The sequence below is a fragment of the Rattus norvegicus genome, chromosome 6, assembly GCF_036323735.1.
Source record: "Rattus norvegicus strain BN/NHsdMcwi chromosome 6, GRCr8, whole genome shotgun sequence".
Lineage (NCBI taxonomy): Eukaryota > Metazoa > Chordata > Mammalia > Rodentia > Muridae > Rattus > Rattus norvegicus.
In genome coordinates, this window is record NC_086024.1 from 138,949,644 (window position 1) to 138,971,156 (window position 21,513).

At 40.4% G+C, this 21,513-nt stretch overlaps 2 gene segments (V, D, J or C); both read right to left on the reverse strand.

Moving 5' to 3' along the window:
* Positions 1–10,169: 10,169 nt before the first annotated feature.
* Positions 10,170–12,999, reverse strand: LOC134479171 (Ig heavy chain V region PJ14-like). The segment is given in 3 exon segments: positions 10,170–10,495; positions 10,580–10,640; positions 12,988–12,999. Coding segments are annotated over 3 exon segments (399 nt in total).
* Positions 13,000–20,905: 7,906 nt separating this feature from the next.
* LOC134479172 (immunoglobulin heavy variable 3-30-like) lies at positions 20,906–21,513 on the reverse strand. The segment is given in 2 exon segments: positions 20,906–21,270; positions 21,382–21,513. Coding segments are annotated over 2 exon segments (411 nt in total).

Below are 21,513 nucleotides of genomic sequence, written 5' to 3' on the forward strand. Positions count from 1 at the left end.
TTTTCTTCTATTAGTTTGAGTGTATCTGGTTTAATGTGGAGGTCTTTAATTCACTTGGACTTAAGATTTCTACAGGGTGATAAGAATGGATTGATCTGCATTCTTCTACATGCTGACCTCCAGTTGAACCAGCACCATTTGCTGAAAATGCTATCTTACTTCCATTGGATGGTTTTGGCTCCTTTGTCAACAATCGAGTGACCATAGTTGTGTGGGTTCATTTCTGGGTCTTTAATTCTTTTCCACTTGTCTATCTGCCATACCAATATTATACAGTCTTTTATCACTATTGCTCTGTAATACTGCTTGAGTTCAGTGATAGTGATTCCCCCAGAAGTACTTTTATTGTTGAGGATAGTTTTAGCTCTCCTGAGTTTTTTGTTCTTCCAGATGAATTTGCAAATTGTTCTGTCTAACTCTCTGAAGAATTGGATTATAATTTTGATGGGGATTGCATTGAACCTGTAGATCATTTTTGTTAAATTGGCCATTTTTACTTTATTAATCCTGTCAATCCAGGAGCCTGCAAGATCTTTCCATTTTCTGAGATCTACTTCAATTTCTTTCTTTAGAGGCTTGAAGTTCTTCACTTACAGATCTTTCACTTGCTTGGTTAAAGTCACACCGAGGTATTTTATATTATTTAGGACTATTATGAAGGTTGTCATTTCCCTAATTTCTTTCTTGGTTTGTTTTTCTTTCATGTAGAGGAAGGCTACTGATTTATTTGAGTTAATTGTATACCCAGCCACTTTGCTGAAGGTGTTTGTCCGGTTTAGTAGTTCTCTGATGGAGCTTTGGGATCACATAAATATACTATCTTATCATCTACAAATAGTGATATTTTGACTTCTTCCTTTCCAATCTGTATCCATTTGATATCTTTTTGTTGTCTGATTGCTCTGGCTAGGACTTTGAGAACTATATTGAATAAGTAGGGAGAGAGTGGGCAGCCTTGTCTATTCCTTGATTTTAGGGGATTGTTTCATAAGCATATCTTTTTATACAATACATTCTGATCATTATTTTTGCTTTCTTCATTTCTCCTGAATCCTTCTTCTCTCCAAACTTGCTTAATTCTATAACCTACAGCCCTTTATGAATATTCAAGGGCTTGGTCTCATGGCATTCATTCATATTGACAAAGAGAGATTTAAAAATCTGTAATCGTCAGTAAATTTTCACTTTTAAAAATCATTATATAATGTATATATTTGTGTTATGGATTATAATATTTATTAGTATGTACAAAACATAGTAATAAAATCTGAGGCTGAATATTACACAGGTGTATGGCACCTGCTCCTAGAATGTGTATCTGAGTTGAACTTCAGCACTTAGCTCAGAAGCAGCTGGGATGTTTTATCACATGATCTGAACTCTTGTTATCCATTGTGGTTTGGTTTCATCTCAACGACTTTATATCTGTGCTTCCTAACCTAAGGATAGCTATTCCCTCTCATGCCATGAGATCAATTGACTTAAGTCTATGAATGTGAAAAATGCGCTGATCCCTTGGATAAAACAGAGGCCTCATCTTTAACAGGGACTAGTGATTTTTCTAAAGTTATATTTATTAATTAAAATGAGGGATGCATTTTTACAACATTACCTTTTGAATTAAGGTCTTACCAGTGCTACCCAAGAGATCCATCTTTGGCCTAACTCCCAGTACTAAATGAGGAATCAAACAGAATATACTTTGTCCTTCAGACTAATGTGTGTTTGAGCAGCTCTGTGTTTATGGTTTACCATCTCTGGTTTCTTTTTCTTCTTCTGGAACTGATGCTGGTCACATCACGGAATCACCTCTGCCCCGTGTGATGATCTTCATTTTTTTCATATCAGAGCACATCTTAAATTTGAAATCAAGTATAATGGATCTGTGAAAATATCTGTGGTTCAAATCCTTGTCAATCAAGTAGCATTGCATGGGATCTTTTCTTTGAACTTCGTTCTCTATGCCTAAACAAAGAGTTGGGTGTGGCAGCTAACCAGTTATCCAATCCATGACATGTGAGGACAGAAGAATCGCAGGAGCTTGCTGTCCAACCCTTCAGGTCAGTTTGTGATTTTTCAGGCTCAGTGATAGAATTTGTCTTAAAATCTATGGTGCAGATTGATAGAGTGTACACAAATACCCATACATACATGCATACACACAGAGCGTCAAAGGGAAGCTGCGAAAGAGAAATAGTAAAATAAATTAATATGAAAATGTATACCACAATTGAAAATATGTATTTCAATAAGATTTTGGATACTTCAAGGAATACTATACAGTGTATGTTTACAATGAGTCCAGAAATAAAGGAGTCCATTCTTTAATGCTTCTGTGAACATGTCACTCTCTGTAACTTAGAGCTCTGCTGTTGTGGTTTCCCCTGGATTTATCTGTATATTGATGTCCATTCCTCTGCCTCAAGGGTGGCTGCCTAGTCACTATTCAGAACTTAGATGACTTCATCAGAACCTACTCTACATTTAATTTGTAAAATAAAGGGGAGAGCCAGTGATTGGGCAGGGGAAGTCAAGGTAGGGCAGAAGGAGCGGGGGAGGGATTCTGAGAAGGAGGAAGATGGAGCTGAAGCACATGGCATGGAGAAACTGCAAGTTCTGAAGGATTTCACAGCTCAGGAATAGGATAGTGTAGTGGTAGATCTGTCCAATCTAGGCGTGAGCTTGTATTCATATTTATCGAGTTGTGTTTTCTTTGCATGGGCATATTTGGGTTGAAGAGGTTACAGAAGGACTCTGAATGCTCTCAGAGGCTCCTGCTCCTGCTGAGCTCCCTGCAGGGAGGTCAGTTTCTGAGTTCTCTGTGATATTCACTCATTATGTCTCTTGAACAGTAGTACATGGTCATGTCCTCAAACTTCAGACTGCTAATTCCAGGTACAAGGTGTTCTTGGCAGTGCCTCTTGGAGAAGTTGTCCCTTCAAGGGTTTGGCATAATTGATGCAAGTGTCATCACTATTAATGTATATTTCCCACCTCAGCCCTTTTCCTGGATCCTGGTGGAACTTGGCCCTGCCATGTGGGGCAGTGGACTGTGCCACAAGACAGAAAACCTGGTAAGGTTGAGTGGACTCCGGAACTCCAATACTTATCATAATTGAGGATTGTTAGGCATTAAAATCTACTCCTGACCAAGATACTGTCTTGGAAGAGATGACCTCTATACCCGATGAAGAGGAATGAGACAATCAGTCACATCGGGATAATATCTGAAGTCCTTCCACATGATGATGAGGCATCCATAACATCTGAGACCAAGCCACCAGAAAACATCTGCTTTAAGATCCCAATCCACACCAAAATGTTCATAAGATCCAACTACAAGGATGAAACTGTACTAGTCATTTCACCAAAGATTGTTTGAGAGTATCAGGCTTACCAAGCTGTACCACACCAGGGAAGACTATTGTCTTCTGAAGCTTTTGTTGCCAGAAGCTGCTCAAGCCTACTGCAACCACTTCCTGCTCAGTGGAGTTGGCCTTGGCTCTTAGCTGCCTACTGCATCCTGATGCAGAGCAGTGGTGGCTGCAGTAGAGCCACTCTTTGGCTGCTGTAGCTGAGCCAGAGCTCTTCAGATCCCTGCTGATCACATCAGGTATGCAGACAGCCAATGCCAGTTCCTGAAGGTGAAACCAGATGCTGCACAGCAGAGTTTGAGGGTCTTTTCTGGGTGCACTAAGCTTCCCCCACACTCCTCTGACTATAATTTGCACTACCTGCAAACACACAGAATGCTGGTCAGAAAAATGTCACAAAAAGCTATCTTTGTCTTTTTCCTGTCCACAGAACACAGAATCTCATCTCCATCAGGTACCTTTAAATAACCATAAAATAAATACAAGGAAAACCAAGCAGAGCCCCACGTACACAGAGAATAATCTGTGTTCAGTGCTGATGAGGGAATGTGAAGAATTGGCTATCTAGGGCTGGCTTCCTCTCCTTGAGCTGCAGGGTCAGAGAAGTTCTGGCTTTCACAGGCTCAGGGAAGCAATATTTGCCTGTCCTCTTGCTCTTTCTCTTGCAAGTTCTACAGTTGGACACTTGGCAGGACACAGTGTTCATAGAAGATATAAACTATCAAATACAGTGATGACAGTTACAGAATTTAACACAGTATTGCAGTTTCATATTCACATTTTCTTTGCTAAGCATTCAACACACTGCATTTCCTTTTCTCTTTTGCATGTTCATAGAACTTTCTCTTATATAATTTCTATCTCCTTAGTATGAAAGGGAAAAAAACTGCTACACAAAGTTGTGTTTCTATGTAGGAACTCAATTTTTCCCTTTGACTTGTCTGGACATTGCTTCTCCCTGATATTCTTGCACAAGGTCACACCTCCCTTGGGAGGTTAGCAAAACTCCTTCTCTATGAGGCCAACACTTGGGATATTTCTGTACTTTACCTTTTCATGAGAGAACACTGTCCTCAGGCCTTATAAAGGCTCGCAAATTAAACTTTCTAAGTCAATGTCTTTCTATAGCTCTGTGTTTGCTATTCAGAAATATTTCTATTTACATCAAACTGACTTGTTTTTCATCCAGAAATTCTCCATATGATCCCTGTAACTTCACCATTCTCTTTGTCCATTGTTATACCAGGTAAGTGCTGCCTGCCTTCATGTTGTATTAGCCTAGTTTTCATTTTCCCCAATAAACATAACTTAGCAAACTGGGTTTGTACATTAACTCTTTGTATGACCTTGAATTTATTTAACTGGTTCTGTTTTCCCCTTCTAATCTTAATTTTCTCACCACAGTCTACTTGTGTGCACTGGTCACAAAATTCCCCTTCTTTTGGTTTTATTTGTCGCTGACTTAAGACACCATTCCTTTCTAGGCAGACATGGTGCTGCAAGATCCAAAAGTTCTACATCTTGATTTGAAGGCAGCCAGGAAGAAACCATCATTTGCAGACAAGAAAGGGTGGCTCTTTTCCAGAGTAGGGAGAACTTGAACATTGGACTTCACCTGTCTTTCTTCCCCCGCATAGTGATGTACTGTTTCAACAAGACCATAGTTACTCCAACAAGTCCACACCTCCTAGTAATACCACTTCCTATGGACCAATTACATTCAAAGCACAACAGATCTCAATAACACATTATACATGCTCTTTGTAAAAAAATAAATCCTTAAGAATTAGAAATCTAAATGTTGGTTCTGGTATATTTCAATTCAATCCCACTGCCCATTCATTCTTTTTCACCAATGAATTGATCTTCAGCCTGGTCCTTTGTAACTTGACAGTGGATGATTTACGTTTAACATTGTGTGGCGCTGTTCAACTTCCTGTTCAGATCCAGACTTCTAATAATTTCATCCATCTGACCTTGAAAGCTCCCTCAATTTGATGATCCATTGAGATGGAACCCACAGCCAACACTGGCTTTCTAAATATTGCCTTTCTAGCTCAAATGTGAGACACTAGGTTCTTCCAGTAAGCAGCAATCTCTGAGTCCTGGTCACAGTGTTCTCAAGCGAAGCGTCACATGTGCCACTGAAGTTTATTTGAAACATCATTCTAACAGTGCTATTCCATGCCCATTTAGACTTTAGACTTTTCTGACATAGACAGTCGAAATTATTTTCAAGTTTATCTTATGTCTTTTTAATTTCCAGCATCTGCTTAATACGTAAATTATGTGTAATCATGTTTTAAGAGTGTGGTCAGGTGGTGGTGGGCTCATAGCATATGAATCTCCTTTAATTCAGCTGTATTCTGTACATGCTACGGTAGGGCATTTATGGATCATGATTTCAGAATCTGGTATTTCAGGATACTGTCCTTTTCCACAGACTTAATCCACATGTGTTAATTAACACATCCCAGAGAGACCACAATGTCAGAACAGATATGCCTTTTCATATATTTAGGGCAAATTATGATTTTTGACATAGAACTCATTCCAGCAAAACATTGAGGCCACTGTGTGCACTAATCCTAAGATGAGAGCCTGATTTGTCCATGTGGGCTTTTTTCAACAGATGAACTGAAATCCACTGATGTGGGGGTCTCTTCACTCTATACTGGACTCTGATTCATTTTTGTGGCTTCTGTGATGAGAGTCCCAGGACTGTGAGAAATGTGTGCTAAAGGAATATCTTGGAGATTCTTATTCAATGAGTTAATATGAGCAGTGAGACTGGAGCATAGGGACGCTGGGGTCCTGTGAGTCACCTGAGCCTCAAAGGATTCCTACCATTACCTTGATGTACAATACTGATGATGAGACAAAAAAGCTTAGAGATATTTATTCTCTGATCTCACTGTATCTGCCAATCTCCCACTACTCAATATCCTCCTCTCTCTTTCATTTTTTTTTCCTCAGGGAACCGTACTTTTCTTACAGAAGACACATATTTTACACAGATTTTCAATTTTGAATTTCAGAAGAAATTAGCCACTGTCCTAGTCAGGGTTTCTAGTCCTGAGCAAACATCATGGCCAAGAAGCAATTCGTAGAGGAAAGTGTTTATTCAGCTTAAACTCTCCATGTTGCTGTTCATCACAAAAGGGAGTCAGGGCTGGAACTCAAGAAGGTCAGGAACAGCAGCTGATGCAGAGGCCATGGAGGGATTTTACTTACTGGCTTACTTCTCCTGGCTTGCTCACCTTGCTCTCTTATAGATCCCAAAACTACTAGCCCAAGGATCGTACTACTCACAAGCCCTGCCACCTCCACCCCTGAACACTAATTGAGAAAATGCCTTACAGCTGGATCTCATGGAGGAATTTCCTCAAGGGAGGCTCTTTCTCTGTAACAACTCTTTTGCATAATTGTACAGGTTTCATATTTGGCTGGCAATATATTTAACCTGGTGTATTCAAGATTATGTAGAACCCTCTGGTAAATTTGGGGTCAGATGATCTCTAAGTCTGGCCACTGCAAGAGCCACCTTCTTATCAGATACATGACTAAAACCTTCACTGTCCATCCCTCTCTATGCACAGAACATCAAAGAAAAATAGAAAACATTCTGTATTTAGTTCATCACTCACTGATCTGAAAGCCAGCAAAACAAACTCTTGTACTGCTCACTGAGGACTAAGGTCAAGTACATATTTTTACAGACTCTTGTAACATGATACCATGTCGCTGCTTTGCCTATATGTTAATAAGATACTGTGAAATATGACCCAGAGTGGACTGAGGTGACCATTGTGTAATTGCAGTGAAGTAAACATTGATGATGAACCCACATCCTAGCACTTCTTCGGCTACTGAACAAGATTGAAGGGGACATATTCAAGGAAGTGGTGATGATCTATATGTTGTAACCAACTCAGCCCTATTGTTGCAGCCTTTATGGAAGTACAGGGATCTAGTGCCATTTCACTCCTCTCTTCATTTGCTTTAGTGCTGCAATCTTCTACCTTGTGCTCCATGAACCCATTTTGGGCCTGTTGCTGGACCTTCTTTTCCTCATGCTTTTCTCCATTTCCATCCCCCGCAGTTCCTTTACACAGGAGCAATTAGGGCTCAGAGTTTTTACTGTGGGATAGAAATCCCCATCCCTCACTTGATGTTCAGGGTTTCTGCTGTAGGTGGGCTCTACAGGTTACCTCTGTTTATTGTGGGCATTTTATTTAAGGTCCCTTCCTTTGAGTCCTAAGGGTCTGTCACCTACCAGGTCTCTGGTACATTCCGGAGGGTCCTCCCAAGCTCCTAACTCCCAAACTTGCCTGTTTCCATACTTTCTGCTCATCCTCAGGGCTTCAGTCCTTTTCCTCCATCCAATACCAGATCAATTTCCCCTCTCCTGTAACCACCACCCCCCTGAGGCAGCACTGCCCCGCCCTAAGGCACTCCCTACTTCCCCCTGCATTGTCTTTCATCTGCCTCAGAAGTGGAACTGAGGCATCCTCCCTCAGGCCCTTCAGCTTGTTGAACTTTTCAGGAACTGTGAACTGTAACTTGAGTAGTCTTTACTCTTTTTTTTCTAATATCCAATCCTTATTGAGTAAATATAGTGCATGTCCTTCTGAGTCTGAGTTACTTCACACAGAATGATGTTTTTTTTTTTTTTTAAATTCCATCCATTTGCCTACAAAATTGCACATGGCCTTTTTCTTAATAGCTGAATAGTAATCCATTGTATACATGAACGACATTTTCTGTAGTTATTCTTCTGTCCTGGGATATCTTGGATGTTTACAGCTTCTGTTTATCACAAATAAGGCCACTATTTCTATACTGGAACTTGTGCCCCTGTGGCAAGGTGGGGCATCTTTTGTATATATTTCTAGGATTGCTATTGTTGTGTCTTCAAATAGACCAATACCAATTTTCTGAGGCACCTTCAAATTGATTTCCAGAGTTGTTTTATCAGTTTAAATCCCACCAGCACTGGAGGGGCGTCCTCAGTTTGAAGTTTGTTCAGTTTTAAGAAAACTTGACTCTTGGATGTGTCTCTGCTGATGCTGATTCAGGATTTGAGATGTGAATCATACAATGTGATTTCACTACTTCACATTGCTGGCATACACTGCAGATCCTTTCCTGAGCCTGGAGGACCCAGTGTATACCATGAACACCATGGATGTATAATGAGTAGCCAGAGACAGGGCAGGTGAGAGACAGGCTTTGTGAGGTCTACAGAAGGTCAGGTCCTGACTCTTTTAGTTGTATCTCTATAAGGCACCTTGGGGCATACAACATCACCATCAGTCATCCATGTCATTCTGGAAGGCCTGAAATACTTACAGTTTGGAAAAGTCACCAGGTAGAGGGGTTCTAAGCGAACCAAACAACATCTTGTCAAATGCAACCCCCAAAGTGATCTGAAGCAAAGTAAAATTAAGGCAGACTGGTTGTGGGCCTTGTACTGGGTGCTGTCCACAGTGATCTCCAGCCAGGCGAGATGGGAGGGTTCATGCAAGGGGGAAAGGGAGTGAGCAGGGAGAGGGAATTGCTTCTGAGGCCAGTGTGTCTCTGCTGCTGCTGCTGCTACTGAAGCTGCTGTTTCTCCAAGATGCTGCACTGGGTTGCAGGGGAGCTCCTGGCAGCATTTTACAAGATAAGTTATCTTCCCTGGTGATGGTGTTACAGCACTTAAGACAGAAGCTCTCATAAGGCAAAGTAATTCTCATGCACCTTTATTCCTCCTGGATAAAATCTGTATACACAGATTGTGGTGGGCTGGGATCTGACAGTGAATGCTTCCTGTAGGCTTGGTCTGAGAGGTTAGGGATGTCTCACCTACATGTAGAAGGGCTTGGAGGTGTTGTCCCTAAGTGACTGATGGCCAAAATCTATCTGGGGTTGGGGGTGGAGCTGTGGAAGGCTGCAGTTTAGTGACAGGCTTCTGGTGGTAGGAGCAGTCAAACTCCTATCATCCCTTCATGATCTGTGGGTCTTGTAGCCTTAACTCAACCTTACCAGGCTTTCTCTCACTGCCCACACCCATGTGGCAGATTATAGTTTAGAGAGTGTAGAATGAGAAGACTAGTCAGTTAGATGGAAAGGGTTATTTCAATAATAATATGTATGGAGGTTGGTCACAGTTAATAACAATGTATTGTGGTCTTTATATATGGAAAGAAGAAAACATGAGTTAGCCCTCAAAGTGATACTTATTTCATCATTAAATTGTGCACATGTATTTGAAAAGTTTGTGTTAGAGAAGATGAATGCAATTGTCTTCAAACTTAATTTACATAGACAGTAGAAATGTTACTAAAACTGCAGTCATGAGAGAAACAATACATTAACAAATCTTGATGGTGTCCTCATCCACAGCGTTTCACTGAGTTTTCTTCATAAATATCAACTCAATAATTTGTTCTTTTTTTTTCAGAGCTGGGAACCGAACCCAGGGCCTTGCACTTGCTAGGCAAGTGCTCTACCACTGAGCTAAATCCCCAACCCCAATTTGTTCTTATTTTACACTGTTAGATCATAGAACCACTTAATGATTCTTCTATTGTGTGAAGAAACAAGAAGTTTAATAGAGTATGACACTGAAAAGCATGTTGTAGAGAATTTCCATGGCTGGAAGAAGAGTCCATTTCTTTAACACTAAAACACATGCTCAAACAGCATGGGGCATAACTTCCTAGATTCTGAAGTGATCCTGAAAGGAACTTGTTGATCATTAGCGCCCCCTGCTGGTCCTAAGAATCCTAGTAGGGAAGGTTTTGTGCATGTTCACAGTGGACTTCCCTCACTGTGTCTGGCACAGAAGTACATGGCTGTGTCTTCAGTTTGCAGACTGTTCATTTTTAAGAAAACTTGGCTCTTGGAGGTGTCCCTGCTGATGCTCAGTCGGGATTTGAGAGCTGAATTATAATATGTGCTTCCACCACTTGATATTGCTGCAATCCACTCCAGACCCTTTCCTGGAGGCTGGTGAACCCAGCTTACACCATAGCTGGTTAGTGAGAACCCAGAGACAGTGCAGGTGAGGGACAGGGTCTGTGAGGGCTGCACCAGACCAGGTCCTGACTCCTTCAGCTGCACCTGGGACAGGACACCTGGGGACAAGCAACATCACCATTAGTCATTCATGCTATAGAATAAGTGCCTGAGTCCCTCTCCTGAAACTCTGAAACACTTACAGCTTGGAAATGTCACCAGGCAGAGCAGCAGCACCAGGACAGCCCTGCTGTGATGGAGGCCCTAGTGAGAAGGAGATGTGGCTCCTCAGCTAGGCCTGGGCTTTCAGTCTGAGCCTGAGGGCTGCTTTGCATTGAGGGAGGATCCTGAGTAGATAAAAGGAAGTGCAGGGCAGAATTTCTAGTTTCCTCTCTATGTGCCTGAGATTACCTTTGTGCTTAGAAAACATGGAGCTGAAAACTCAGGAACTTTTCCCTGGTAATGTTTGGATTTCCAATTCCAAATAAAAAGCAGAAAGTAGTAGTCACATTGTGCAGGCCTTGGAAGCAAAAAGAGGGGTGGGAGAGATAGGGAGGTTTACAGTAGGTGAATCTTTATTCATGCAATACAAGTAGAACAGGTTACCTTATGTTCAATGCAATCCTGTATCATTGCAAATTGCACTAGAAGTTTAGGATGGAATTGGGGTCATTTTTCCCCTCAGAAAATCTTTCTCTTGAATTCTTTTCTATTATTATGTTTTTAGGTTTTTTTTATTTCATTATTCCCTTCAGAACAGCATTAGTGTCACCTACATCACCAGGTGGTTTGAGAGTAAAGAAGCAAAAGCACAGACTTTAAATAGCCTTGTATTGCAATTGATTTTCAAGTTATCTTCACATAAATTGGCAACCATCAATATCAGTAGGATAGGTATGCATTATTTGCATTTGTTTTAGTATAACATATAAAAGTAATGATTATTCAATTGTGTGCAAAAATCTGTACAGTTATTACTTAGAAAATAGTCATGAAATTGTTTTCCAACTATACATTTATACCTTTGTATATATGAGGAATCAACTGTTTTACAAAACACTTTCTGTGGACTCACCTTAGTCTCATCGTGCCTCTAGAAATAAGTTTTAAGAAAGCAGCTCACAAATATTTAGTCCATTTTGTTTCACAGGTTTATCTGAGAGTAGATCCAAGAGACTGATGTGTGTCCTATGTCTGTTGGCTGAGTGACTTAGCCTTCCTATTTAGGGACACTGTAGTTGGGACCAAGTCTTTGCACCTCTTGATTTATGTCAGTATCTGTATCAATGTACTTTCATATCTCTCTGTCTCTTGTTTCAGTTTGTAGCAAATAAATGTATTCTAAATATGATTATCCATTGGTGAGTGAGGGGAAGGTCAGCTGTTCATAGAAATTCATAAAAATCAGTAGACTGACACCATTTTTTATGTTAACTGAAGTGAAAGGTAAGTCAGAGATCACTGAGTGATGAGACAAAGTGGAGCAGAGGGCAGGCATGAACATGAGGAACCTTGTGTTGAGCACCATAGAGAGTAAGAGACTGGACAGCTTCTCCCCATGCATTGGTAATGGAAACACCAGGGAAGAGAACTGCAGAGTTATCACAATCTGTTTGCTAGGACTCAGAGAATGTGGATCTATTACTTGGCCTTGGAGTCCCCACATTTTGTTTTTCTTATTTCCTTGTGCATAATCTTTGTACTGTGAGCAGCTGTGGTGCAGACCAGTCACATTAGAGAGAAAGCCATCCCTTTAATGGTCATTAACAGTATTAGTGCTGTGTTCCTCTTGTTCTGATACTCTGAGAGTTAGGAGGATATTTTTCAGACTTTCTTCTAGTAGGTCTCATATTGAGTTTCATATTTTTACTGTGTTTACAAAAATTTGGATAGGAGTATCATAGAAATAAATGCACCTTTCTATACTATATTAGGGAATGTGTTTAAGTCCACTTATTCATGTGTTTTTGTCTTTTGTTACTTCAGAGATAATCTGTGTCCCTATTCTGTCCCATAATACTGCTTTTCAATAAATCTCTCTACAGTAAAGTTACTAGGAAAAAGTGATTAGGAAAAGCATGAGTTCATGATAAATCCACACGTGATTTATAGTGGTCTTAAATTACAGAGGTGGATCCTTGTTGGGAGCGATGCCCTTGAAACCCTCCATTATTGATGTTATTATTATGATTAGAGTTAAGTATGACTGGGTTCATGGAAAATCCCCAGCATGTTGCAGAAGACTAATACAAATCTAGTGGTCAGGATGAAGAATGATATGATAAAGCTCTGACTTGCTGAGAAATACATCTGACTTCAAGATGCCAATGTGATGATCTGTAATCTTTCTGAAAAACCAACATCCTGCTGACTAATAAATAATATGACAAACCTGTAACCTTTCTGAAAAACCAACATCCTGTTGACATCAGCTGACCACAGGAATACTGTGTCCTTGGCCTGCATAAATGTTTCTTACTTCCCACCTCTCTCTGTCACACCTGTTACGATATAAATTCAGCCTTGGGAAAAAATAAAATTGTTGCCTTGATTGGACTCTTGTCTTTGTGTCCTTCTTTGCGTCTCTTGTAACCCATTCTCTTCCAGGTACCCTCAGAGCCATCGTTGACAGGTCCTTACTAATGTCTTTCTTCAGTCACTTTTTTACTTATATAAACCTCAAACATGAACACCCATTTAATTGGTATTTGCTCAATTATATAATATACAGTCTTTTATGAATATTCAATGGATTGGTCTGATTGCATTCGTTCATATTGACAAAGAGAGATTTAAAAACATGTAATTTTCAGTACATTTTCACTTTTAAAAAGTATTATATTATGTATATATTTGTGTTATAGATTACAATATTTATTAGTATGTGTAAGGTGTAATAATAAAATCTAAGGCTGAAGATTACTCAGGTGTACGGCACCTGGTCCTAGAATGAGTATCTCAGTTAACCTTCAGCACTTAGCTGAGAAGCAGGTGGGATATTTTATCACATGATCTGAACTCTTGGGATCCATTGAGGCTTTGTTTCATCTCAACCACTTTATGTCTGTACTTCCTAACCTAGGGACAGCTATTCCCTCTCATGACATGAGATTACCTCATTTTAGTGTATGAACGTGAAAAATGAGCTGATCTCTTAGATGAAACAGAGGCCTCATCTTTAACAGCGACTAGTGATTTTTCTAACGTTATATTTATTAATTAAAATGAGGGATGCATTTTTGCAACATTGCCCTTTGAATTAAGGTCTTACCAATGGTACACAAGAGCTCCATCACTGGCCTAAACTCCCAGTACTGAATGAGAAATCAAAGAGAGGGCACTCATACATACTACCAGTGGTCTGGTAAATGGAAAGAGATCATCTGTGAGCAGTCATTTAACTATCTTTGTTCCAACCCCTTCCTGTGTTCCTCTTGTTTCCCCAACCCAACTTCTCTTAGCCATGGAACCTCCACCAGATGAAGCTACAACTCTCAATCCAGCTAACAAACTGCCTCCTTCCTGCAGCAGGCCTGTATCCACACCTCGAATAACCCAAAGCACCACCTCAGTTTTTCATTCTCACCATGCTACCCAAGAACCTCCTTGCTCAACCTCTCCAGATGCATCCCCTCCTCCTGTGACAGCTTCTGGCAACTACAATGCAGGTGCCCTGAATTGGTACCTATCTTCACCCCTCCCATCAGCTGCTCCAAGCCTGTAGCCAAACCCCCAAATCCTTCATTGCCAGAGACACCTGACCAAGCACTGTTCTTTCCTTTAAGGAAAGAGCTGAAAGATGGCCCTGTCTGTGTACATGTTCCTTTCTCATTAATGAACTTTCTCAGATAAAAGGAGAATGGGTTCCTATACCTCTAACTCCTGTGCCTTTAGTAAAGAAGGTTCAGAACCTTAATCTTACAGCTTGTCTTTCCACAATGTACATATACTCCTTACCAATAGTTTATTCCTGACAAAGGCAGGTGAGTTTGGAGCAGGTGAGAATACATGCAGACCAGGTGCATCAAACAGATGGAGCATATCCAACTGCATTTGTGGTGGTAACTGACCAAGACCACAAATCGAATTATAATTCTGAAGGTGACATTGTAGCCAGAGATAGATTCGTAACCTGCCTCATGGCAGTTTACATAGGGTAGCCTTACATCAAGTAATATTTAAAAAACTCCAAGAGGTCATCCAGGAAAAACAGGAAAACCCATTTCAATTTTCCTAATGCCTCACAAAGGCTTTATTATAATACACTAATCTGGATTCTGAAAACCCAGAATGTTAGCAACATCTGATGAGCTACTTATTTTCCCAGAGCAACCCCAGCTTAGAAACCTGGAGAGGGGACCCCTAACTCCACAGACAAAAGTTTTGGCCCTGACCTTCAAAGTGTACCATCAGAGAGATAAGGAAGATATGAGACAAAAATACCATATATTGGCAAAAGCTCTGTGATAAGCCCAAGCTATTGTCATGGACTCCTTGTCTTTTCAGGCTCAGAGACCACCGTGCTACTGCTACAAATGTGGTCAACAAAGTCATTTGGTTAAGGCTTGTCCTAACTTCTGCAAGCCAAGGGAAGCATGTCCTCGGTGCCATCAGGAGGGACATTGGGCTGTCGATTGACCTCATGTTGGGCAGGACAGAGGGACATCACTCTCAGGTAATGCTTCAGCTGATCTCCTAGGCTTGGCAGTGGGGAACTTAAGTGGCCTGAGCTTGCTTGACATGACCACTGCCATCACTAGGGAGCTCTGGGTAGCCATCATGGTATGTGAGTGGCCCATCTTTTTTTCTTGATACTGGGGCCACTTACACGGTCTTTATGAGTTTTGGGAAGCCACTTCTTCTTTTTTCCTATTGTCAAGGTAGGAGGACAACCTTACCTTCCTCACCAGACCCCATACTTAGTTGCATTTTTATGGTGTGTACCTCTCACCCATTTCTCTTTGGAAGTGCCAACATGTCCTGCACCCTTATTGGAAAAGAATCTTCTAGCTAAGTGGGGAGACTCTATTTCCTTTTGCCTAAATCCAAGCTCACCAGTTAGCTTTCTGTTCCTTCTGTTAGCCAGTCAACCTACTAAAACTAACAACTGACATCTCAGAATAGTGGTAAAAATTATTTGTGCTTTAGAAGAAAAATGAGATGACTGTGTTGAAGAACTTCAATTTTTCATATGAAATATAATCACAGAGCATGTTTAAGTCAAGAGAATTTTGATGCCAACTCCATAATATTGGTATTTCTCTTCTTCAGAAGAGCATCCTTATCTGCACTATTTTTCTTATTTATTGAATATTTATTCATGTATTTATGTATTTATTTATTTATTTTGATTTTACAACATAGTCACAGTCCCCATTTCTCTCCTCTTCCCAGTTTCACCCTTACAAATCCCTTCAAATTGCCATTTTCCTTTACCTGACTGTAAAGGTACCACTCCACCCTGTAACATCTAGTCTCAGTAAGCCTCACAATGAGCCCCAACAAGGCAGTTTGAATAAAGAGAAATGGATTCAATAGCAGAGAGCAGAGACCAGGACACAACCTGGTGAACTTCTTAGGGTACCCTTATGAGGACAGAGCTGCACATTTGCTCAAATATTTATGGGGTCTACGTTTGGCTCCTGCATGCCCCCTGTTTGGTGGCCCAGGCTGTGTAGACCCCCAAATGGTCCATGATATTTGACTCTATTCGTTTTCCCGTGGAGTCTGGACACTTCCAACTTGCTCATTTCTATCCCTCACTCTATGGCAAGAGCCCCTGGGATCTGCATTGTGTTTGGCTGTACATCTGCCTCCATCTAGTGCTCGATGAAGCCACTGAGGAGGCAGTTTTGCTATGGCTCCTGCACATCTTGTAGGCAAGTCAAAATATGGGTGGAAGATTTTGTGGTTGAAGTAATGTGCCAATCCCCCTTCTGTAAGCACTGCCAGGCTACAAGGGTTATCCACTTCAGTTTCTATATCCCCTTATGATAGGAATCTCAGATAGATCACTCCCATAGGCTTCACATATACTATTCTGGCCCAGACCTCTAGCTAGTTACTAGAGAGGAACCCTTCCACTAGGGCAGATTTTTATTCTAATTTCCAGCCATCTCTCTAGCCTCCTCCTTCTCACACTTGATTGCCATCGCCAAATCCCTTCTCTCCTCCTCTCCTACACACTTCATCCTCTCCATTCACCTCAGCTGACTAATTTACATTTTGAGTGAGATTCAGGAATCCTACTGTGGGACCTGTTTAATATTCAACTACTTTGGGTCTTTTGATTGTGGAATGGTTGTCCTGTACTTCTTGAGTAATATATACTTATAAATGCACACATATTATATAGGTGTTTTTGGTTCTGGACTACACCACTCAGCATGATTCTTAAGTTCCATCCATTTTCCTGCAAATTTCATGATGTCTTTGTAATACCTGAACAGTATTCTATTTATAGCTATTAAACATTTTTTATCTATTCTTCAGTTCAGGGACATCATATCTATTTGTTTCAAGTTTTCTGGCTATTACAAATAATGTCTTTGTGAAAATAGCTGAACAAACGTCCCTACAGTGGGGGATGTTTTGGGATTATACCGAGGAATGGTATAGCATGATCGTGATGTAGAACTATTCCAAGATTTCTATGAAACCATCAAATATATTTTCAAAAAATTTTGTACTTGTTACATTCCCACTAGCAAAGGATGATTTTTTCCTCTTGCTCTGAATCCTTACCAGTATGTTTTATCATTTGAGTTTTCGATCTTAGCAATTCTGATTAGGGTAACATGTAATCTCATGGTATGTTGCATTGCATTTTTCTGATGACTAAGGATGTTAAATATTTCTTTAAGGGATTCTTGAACATTCAGTATTCCTCTCTTGAAAATTTTCTTTTTAATGCTTACTGTTCCCCTGTTTTCTTTCCTTTAGTGGACATTTTCTTTTTTCATATTTTAAATATTATTCCCTTTCCTGGTTTTCCCTCCAGAAAAATCTGTCTCATGCCTCCAAACCCTGCCTCCTTGAGTTTGCTCCCCAACACATCCACCAAATACCTTTTGCCTCTATGCCTTTGCATTCTCCTGTACTGGGGAATCACACCTTCACAGGACCAAGTGCCTCTCTTCCGTTTGATGCTTAACAAGGTCTTCTCTTCTGAGTTGTCTGGTATGTTGATATTGTTGTTCTTCCCATGGAGGTGCAACCCCCTTAGTTACCTCAGTCCCTTATCTATCTCCTCCAATTTGAACCTAGTTCAATGGTTGTTTGTGAGCATCTGCCTCTGTATGTACCTCACTGATGCTGAAACAAGAAAGCTTAGAGATGTTTGACTCTCTGATCCACATTCATCAGCTGGTCTTCCACTACCCAACTTTATCTTCTCTATTTCATTTACCTAGATTATTCATATTTTCCTTACATAACACATAGGTTTCATTTTTTTCTTTTGAAGATCCTAGTATGAAGTAGCTTAATAAAATTGTTGAAAATGAGTATTATATTCTATTGCTGTATATGAACTAACCAGGATAATGACCTGCTAAAGGCTTTAGTCTGATATTTTATCAAAAGTTGGACATTCTATATCTGCAGGAGAATCCCTGCTTTTACTGGGGATTAAAATTGTGGTGATGAAACACTGCGAAAAATAAACTTGAAGTGAAAATGCTCATTTGGGCAACCCTTCTACATTCCTGTTAATTAGAAAAAGAAATCAGAACTGGAAAACAGAAAGGGCAGGAAACTAAAGACAAGAGGCAGTGCATAAGGACCAGCATACAAAGTAAAGATGGTGTTCCAAATATGTTCTCTTTATTGAAAGCACAGGAAAATCTGTGTGACTAATGTTGGATGGACTTCAGTGTTATATCCTAGTGGTCCTGACAGCTGTATTCCTGAATTGTTGCATACAGAACTCATAGATGTCTGACAAAATATTGAACCTGGTATTTTCAAAGTTATTTGGCAGCAGGTGATCTCAGAGTGTGGCCACTTCAAGGGCCTCCTCCCTCATCAGATACATGTTTCTCATTTTGTCTGGGTGTGCACAGAGCATGAAGAAACAACAAAAATTATTCTGGATTTAGTTCATCAATCACAGATCTGAAACAAGCAACACAAATTCTTGCACTCCTCACTTAGGTGATGTATATACATTTAAAGACTCTCATGAAATGACACTATGTTGATGCTTCCCCTGGGTGAAAATAGAATGTTCTGAAAAGTAACCCAGAGTGAAGTGATGTAACAACTTGAAAATAGCAGAGAATTAAACATTTGCAATGAACCCACATTCTAGCAATCCTATGGCTAGTAAGATTGAAAGGGACATATTCCAGGCAGTGTTTTGGGGGCAGTGGTGATATTTTATATATTTTAGAAAGCTCAGCCCTATTGCTATAGCATTTGTAGAAATTCAGGGGTTCAGTGACATTTATCTCCTCTCTTCATTTGCTTAAGTACTGGAATATTTTACTTTGTGTTCTGTGGTTCCCATGGCCACTTCCTCTGCACTGTTGTGCACATATATACACTTACTTTACAAATGTACAGAAATTATAAGAACTTTTGCGTTTGGCTCTGAGAAGACTTCAATAATCAAAGAAATTTACCAACTGCTAATCAAGTTGCGTTGGAAATTGAGATGAAATCAGAAAACTTGTCAGTCTCGAGCATCATTGGTTGGTCTGGACCACAGTTTGCAGTTATCCAGTCATTCACTACTGTAGTTGTAGCTGTGAGTTCCTTGTGGACATGATGTTAAAGCCTCATCTCCCTTTCAGAAACCGTCATCACACAGGTGAATGGAATTGATGGTGGCAGAGCAGGACAGAGAATGTAGAATCACTCTGTTGAGGCACCTGTGGTGGTACCTGACAGCATCTTCTAGTCTATGCTGATTGAGTAAACCAGAAAATAGAGACTATTTCTTTTATTTCTACAGAACTAACATGAAACCAATGTGTTGCATTCCCAGCTATGCCACTATCACAGGCATTACAACTCAATGACAATCTGACAATTATACACAGTTTCCCAGGTTACCTCATGTTTTGAACAATAATCATTCCCTGGTGTCTAATACTTCCCTACTCTCTCAGGGATGTAATGTTTCCGGGTGGTATGACCAGAACCTACTTTTGTTTTATGGTGACACCAAGCATATGACCAGAATGCCATTGACAAGTATGTTATATTTAGATTCTAAATGCCACACCTGACTTCTGATGAGGAAAACCAATTCAGAATGAACCAATTGTCATTTACATCATGTATCTTGACAAAAGCATAAAAGAAAATCCTTAGAAATCTGAGGGAAGGAGAGTAGATTAATGTGTTAAACACAAAAGTTATCTGTCTATTAAATTCTTGGTGAACTATACAAAACTAAACAGTAACAACTACAGAGAAAGAACTAAGAAATGTTACCCTTTGGGTGGAATAGGACCTGTGTAGAACTTTCTGAAGCTCAGTAAGTATTACTATTTACATTGACCTCATGTTTCAATTCTGGAGCCTCACACACATTTTTATTACTGACATCATAAGCTGGGTCTGTGTTGGGTCCGTGTCATATGATATTTGTGATATTTATGGAGAGACACAAAGTCATCTTCTTCATGGGTCACAGGCCCTGTTTGTTTCCCATGTTGACTCTATCTTGAAGACCATACAGTGTACTGTGAAGGGAATGATACAGACTCTCTATTTCCACACTCTCATGTGTTCCTTAGGTTTTGGGGATCTGATCCAGGGTCCTCAAACAGATTCTTGTCTTCCTTACGTCATGTTCTGCCTTTTATTCAAATCATAGTTAATCCTACATTGAAAGTCATCTTCAATGGGAGTATAGGTATAACTTTGTGCTTTAAGTTCTTACCACACCAGCAGGAAGATTTGTGTTTAGTCTCCATAACTACAAAATAGTTCGGTTTGGTAGGTAGCCAATCAGAAAGCCTACTTCTCAGATGTGAAGACAATGTGATATTGGGACTCCGTAACTAAGCAGTCTAGCAATATACTGTGATCCATGTGTAGTGATGAAATACAGGCTTAGTGATGGACTTTATTTCAACCTCATTGTGTAGATGGATAGAAAAAGACATCTCAACCATCTCAACACACACACACACACACACACACACACACACACACACACACACAGAGAGAGAGAGAGAGAGAGAGAGAGAGAGAGAGAGAGAGAGAGAGAGAGAGAAGCATCAGAAATCCATGAACAGAGCCTTGAAGAGACAGAGAGGCAGACTGAGACAAGGAAACTCCATAACATATAAATAAATGAATGCAATGAATACAAAGCACATATTAAACAGGGTAAAAAAAATCAAATAAACATTTGTCTACTACAAGGGTTATTACAAGATCACTTGGAGAGAGAATCCTTGTAGAGAGGCAACTTAGACACTAAGGAGTCCCAGGCTTACTTTGTTCCAGGTCTTTCTACATAAACTAACACTCAGTAACTAGATGCTTTCTGTGCTCCTTGTGCCCCCTGCTGGTCAATAATACCATGCAAGAGGTTTGTGTTTAAGCTCACAGTAACATTCACTCACTGTGTCTGTTGTACAGTAATAAGTGGCCGTGTCCTCAGACCTCAGACTGTCCATTTGCAGGTATAGGGTGCTTTTTGCATTATCTCTGGAGATAGTGAATCGGCCCTTCACGGGGTCTCGATAGTAAGTGCTACCACCATCATAACTAATGTATGCGACCCACTCCAGACCCTTCTTTGGAGCCTGGCGGACCCAGGCCATGCCATAGTTACTGAAAGTGAATCCTGAGGCTGCACAGGAGAGTTTCATGGACCTTCCAGGCTGCACTAAGCCGCCCCCAGACTCCACCAGCTGCACCTCACACTGGACACCTGCAAACAGAGAATACTGGTTAGAAAACCATCACTAACACAACAAAACAAAAATAAACTTTCTTATTCTCAAGTGCACACAACAGAGATAATCACACTTTTATCAATTACCTTTTATGAAAAGGACAAGGAAAGCCAAGCTGAGCCTGATGTCCATGGTGAGGAGTCTGTGCAGTGCTGCAGCACTGATTACTGAGTGGGAGAACCTCAGAGTCCAGGACTAGGCTCCCCCGTCAGAGCTGC